The sequence below is a fragment of the Perca fluviatilis genome, chromosome 5 (assembly GCF_010015445.1).
Source record: "Perca fluviatilis chromosome 5, GENO_Pfluv_1.0, whole genome shotgun sequence".
Classification (NCBI taxonomy): domain Eukaryota; kingdom Metazoa; phylum Chordata; class Actinopteri; order Perciformes; family Percidae; genus Perca; species Perca fluviatilis.
The window spans coordinates 3,249,826-3,255,243 of NC_053116.1; the positions used below are offsets into that span (position 1 = coordinate 3,249,826).

General features: G+C 42.4%; 1 protein-coding gene across 1 annotated transcript; it reads right to left on the bottom strand.

Annotated features, from left to right (window-relative positions):
- Positions 1–2,056: 2,056 nt before the first annotated feature.
- LOC120559400 (gastrula zinc finger protein XlCGF17.1-like) lies at positions 2,057–3,226 on the bottom strand. The gene has a single exon (XM_039801096.1). The coding sequence runs from the start codon at positions 3,171–3,173 to the stop codon at positions 2,355–2,357; it is 819 nt and encodes a 272-aa protein (XP_039657030.1). The 5' UTR covers positions 3,174–3,226; the 3' UTR covers positions 2,057–2,354.
- Positions 3,227–5,418: the final 2,192 nt, after the last annotated feature.

The following is a 5,418-nucleotide window of genomic DNA, read 5'->3' on the forward strand; positions in this document are numbered from 1 at the left end:
AGTCATTGTCATGGTCCCTGAAGTTTCTCTCCTCATTCTTCCATTAGTGTAGTCCTCCTGCAGGGCCAGCAGTGCCATCATGCAGCATTACGCACGGGGGTCACCGCAGTCGCGACACTAGTTGAAGCCTTCTCCTGAACAGCGGTGACGCTAATGAGCAAAGGCTACCGATGTTGCTCTTTCTACGGACTAGAAGAAGAAAAGGTAAACAACGGCAGAACTGGCAGCAGCATTGCAGTCAATGCTTCGATTTGATTCAATGACCTACTTCTTCGGATCAAGCCGTTCATTCACCATAAAAGAACGCATCTTAACCCAGTAAGTTTACAAGAGAGACTTGCAGTCACTCTGAGAGTCTTGGTATCCGGTTGTCGGCGACCACGTTCAGGCCTCCCGTTTCCGCTTTGTCGCGCGCCACTGAAAGAAAGAAAAAGAAAAAACTCGGCTTGCGCTCCATAAATCGGGCGCGCCACCTTGGATGCGGCTAGTATAATTCACCTTTAACGAGGACATTAAGGGTAACGATTGCACGAAAGCTTAATGGATGTATTTTCAGACTTTGACATTTGATGATGTATGCACAGTATTAAAGACATTTATTTATTGGAGTGTCTATTTGCGCCCCCGGTACAAATAGCCTCGGCCACACAGCTGAGCTATTCACACCCTGTGACGTAACAACAAAAACACGTTGCTCACGTCCACCGAAATCATGGCCGACGTTCATCTTCCATGACAGCAGAAACTGGCATATTAGGAAAGTTTTGTCTCTAAAGTTTATAACAATTGGAAAATGGATACTACAGTTGCGCTTTCTGTCTTCAGTGAAAGCATACAACCGTTGGTTTGTTAGTTAGTATCTATTTTTTGTATACAGTATGGTTACCTAGCAACCGAGGCTTGAAGAAAACAAGTGGTAAAGAGTTGTTCAACATTCTGTAAAAACTGCTGGCTGAGTGGTTAGAATGCTTACCTTTGGTATGGGAGTTAGGAGTTTGATTCCCTTGTGAGGTGATCTTGTAATTTTGGATTGGATAATTTTTTTTTTCAGGGTGTTAGGGGAAGACTCATGAATATGCCTGCTCTGGTTGGGGTTGTTTTGTTTTGGCAAAAAAAAGTTTTTTTTTTTTTTTTTAAAAAAAATTTTAACACGATAAAATAAAAAAAAAGGTGTAATACACGAGTAGTATGGATAACTGTGTGTAAATATATGCCAAGGTACTGTAAATGCACAGGGGTGCAATAGCATACATTGATATTTGTACCAGACGGGGTATTAATAGAACACATTGCTGTGTGCACTGGCGGGGTACAAATAGCATTCATTTCTAATTGCACCAGGGTACGAATAGCATACACTGCTAATTGTACCAGGGGTGCAAATAGCCTCACCCTTTATTTATTTATTCAGTTATTTACACTGTGTTCTGCAGTTAGCTAATGCTAGGGTATTTGATGCTATCCTGTATTCCATGCAGCCGGGCCATCTCCTCCTGCGCTCCGTAGCGGACAATGTGACAGCGGCGATTAAATATAAAGAACAAATTTTTATTTAAGATTTGACTTTGAGGTGTTTATGGAACAGTTATCACTCAGTACAAGCGCAAATAACACTGCTGGATTTCATCTTCACAGTAATGTGGATGAAATGGAAAGAAAAAATGTGCGTGAGGCATCAATACTTGAAAATATTATATGAGTAATCTTATTCCCATTTACTTTCTGCAGTCTGACTTCAGTTCACCACCTCACCATCTGCGTCGCCAATTCCTATTTTGTCTCCAAAATGTGCGTACGCATGGGTCAGAGTTTGCGTGGAGGACTGCACATTCTCCTGTCAATTTAGTTTTTTTATAAATCACAGCCTTTGCTTGGGAAGTGGCGTATGCATTTTCAGCCCCATTTTGTGCGTACGCCACGTTTATAAATGAGACCCCTGAAAGCATTTAAAGACTTTACTTGTCCATTGTTTATTTCTAAAGAAATACGACAATGTATAAAAGGCTCCATTACCTTGTATCTCACGTTATGGCTCCGTAGCAGACGTTTTTGTAAAAATAAGCAAACGATTGTGGCTTGATGGTGTTTTTTGCCGCCAACGTCGCCTTCCAGGCAGCTAACCCTAACCCTAAACATAACCATTGCCGCGCTGCCTGGAATGCAACGTTGGTGGTTACATTTGTCTGATTTCTTGATTATAATTGATTATATGACAGACATTACAAGACAAAACAATATCTAATAAAATATTTAAAATAAGAGTGTACTTTTTCCTACCACACAATATAATGTCTTCTATCTAGATGTTGATACATAAAGTCTTGTGTATGATACTTGAGAAGTTTTGCTTGGACTTAAAGGCACAAACCAGCCTCAGGGTCAGAAGAGTGTCCAGTCTGGTCTTCAGTCTCTGGTTGTAAAAGTGGATGTGAGTTCCTGGCTGGTTCTGGTCCTCCACACTCCTCTCCATCAGCTTCTATTTCCATCTGCCCAACACATTTATGTGTTTTGACATCAGAACGCCAGGCAAATCTTTTGTTACAAACACTGCAGCTGAATTTTTTCTCTCCTGTGTGGCCTGTCATGTGTGATCGTAAACTTCCACTGTGTGTAAAGGATTTCTTACAAACTGAGCAGCTGAAAGGTTTTTCTCCTGTGTGGATTCTTGTGTGTTTCTTCAGGGCTCCACTTTCAGTGAAAGCTCTACCACACTCAGAGCAGCTGAAAGGTTTTTCTCCTGTGTGGATTCTCATGTGTTTCTGTAAAATTCCACTACGTGCAAAAGATTTGTTACAGACTGAGCAGCTGAAAGGTTTCTCTCCTGTATGAGTTTTCATGTGTGACCGTAAAATTCCTCTCTGTGTAAAAGATTTATTACAAACTGAGCAGCTAAAAGGCTTCTCTCCTGTGTGAGTTCTCATGTGTGTCTGTAAAATTCCTCTCTGTATAAAAGATTTATAACAAACACTGCAGCTGAAAAGGTTTTCTCCTGTGTGGATTCTCATGTGTAACCGTAAATTTCTAGACATTAAAAATGTTTTCTTACAAACTAAACAGCTAAAAGGTTTTTCGCCTGTGTGAGTACTCATGTGTTTCTTCAGGTTTCCACTATCAGAGAAAGCTCTACCACACTCAGAGCAGCTAAAAGGTTTCTCTCCTGTGTGAGTTCTCATGTGTCTCTTCAGATTTCCGTTTTGGCCAAATCTTTTCCCACACTCAGAGCAGCTGAATGTTTTGTTACATGTTGAATCATGTTTCAGAGAGTTTAAAGCTGACTGAGGTTCTCTGGTCTCCTTCCAATCAGCACTGTTATCAGTCTCAGGTTCAGAAGAGTCTCCAGTCTGGTCTTCAGTCTCTGGTTGTAAAAGTAGATGTGGATGTGAGTTCCTGGCTGGTTCTGGTCCTCCACAGTCCTCTCCATCAGCTTCTGTTTCCATGTGTTGAGTTTGTCTCTGAGGAAGTTGTGAGGATTGAGCTTTCTCTTCATCATCTTCACTCTTCACAGGGACAGGAGTGAATGGGAACTTGGTGATATCAGCCTCCTCCAGCCCTTGAAGCTGCTCTCTCTCCTGACTGCTCCACAGTTCATCCTGTTCCTTTTTAATGGGTGGGGGGGGCTCTGGCTCCTGCTGGTCCACACTAGAGCTACACTCCTGCTGCTCAGGGGGAACCTCTTCTTTACCCACCAACAGCTGCTCAACATCTGCAGGAAACACATACAGAGAAATGTTGTGGAACTGTATCTTATCACCTGGATTGTGATTGTTATAAAGAAATACTGGTCGTTCAGTCAACTACTTATGTTACATCTACACTACTAGTCTTCCTTTTCAGCCTTGGGAAACTCTTGGAAAGGCTGTTGACTGACATTAGGGCCCTCTTGTGGTGAAATAATGCTACTGCGCTGTTGAGCACAAAGTGGCGCAGTCGATAATTAAGAGGCATCAACAAGGGACGCGTCGGAATAACAGAGTGTGAAGTGGACTTTACTGCATTCAAATGGTTAAAGTTGCGTGTGTCTCTGTGGCCGAGTTGGCTCAGTGGGCGCACATATATGGAGGTTCGCTCCTCGACGCAGCGGCCGAGGGTTCGACTCCGACCTGTGGCCCTTTGCTGCATGTCATTCCCCTTCTCTCTCCCCTTTCATTTCTTAATCTGTCCTGTGGAATTAAAAGCCTAAAAAGCCCAAAAAAAATCATCTTTAAAATTTTTCAGTCTTTCATTGTGTTTTGGTGAGACTTTTGTTGATGCAGAGCTAATCTAATCACCATGTGGCTTCCTAATGCTAATTTAGCTGTGCCTTTATATTTCTAGTAAAACTGTTGTATTTGGACAATGTTGACATTATGCTATGTAAATTACATGGATGTCTGTTTTTATTGCAAGTTAATGGGTGTTATTTCTTTCCCCAAGTAGTACATCCCTTTATGTAATCATCACCTATACAGTCATAACTGAATACCTATTCAATAATTGGTCCTTCGAGGCAGAAGTGAAGTTTTCCCTGGATCTCAGGATGAAGCCAAGTTTCACATACAGTGGAGCCTTACCAGAATTACAACATCCTCTACCTTAGAGACTATGAAATGAGTTTTGTCGGTTACAGGCAAGCCATTACATCTCCTAGTTATCTGCACACAGCACAGTATGCGACAAATCTATAAGAGGCCATTTTGTTTTTGTTGCTATTTGCGGAGCCTGGGCTGTCTACAGAAACCGCGTCTTTTACAGTGTTGTTTGCAAATAGTGTTTGCTGTATGTGACAAAAAATGTTGTAGCCTAAATAACGCGTGACATCGCTTAGAGCAGCTTTAACTATGAACAACCAACAATGAGGAGTAGTGGTGTAACGGAACGTAGTTGATCTGTGGTCCGTACAGATCAAGGTTCGAGCTGCACTCGATAGAATGTTCCATTGAAAGCTGCAGCACAACGTTCTATTGAGTTTAGCCTCTTGTTACGTATACACTCTTTGATGCACCTCTCGAAAAATACACATCACTTGGTAGCGTTGCAATTCCCCGACTCATTTCGTGGTTCTCCTTCTCCATAAAAAACACAAAATCAAGCAGAGGGTTAACTTTTCCTGCTCCAGATTTCCCACCGTATTCAGAAAGAACAGGGGAGACACTTTGGTTCTCTCACTATAACGTTAGAGTCTCACTCCCATAGACTCACTCCGAAGAAAATCGGCGTCACTCTCTCACTTCTTCCTAGCTCTACCACACACACACCGGCTGGCTCGATGCACACACCAGCGGAGAAGTATAAACATCAGCTGTGTGGAGCGCCTTATTTAGGAGCCACTTAAATGCCTGCGCTTCTCTCTGATGCTCCGAAAACGGACATTAGAGGGAACTGAAACATCGCCGCACTAGTTACCAAACACTTAGCGTTAGCTAGTTAGCGCTACAGCAG

Coding starts and splice junctions, on each gene's coding strand:
- LOC120559400 (XM_039801096.1), bottom strand. CDS start 3,173: ATGAGAACTCACACAGGAGAGAAACCTTTTAGCTGCTCTGAGTGTGGT.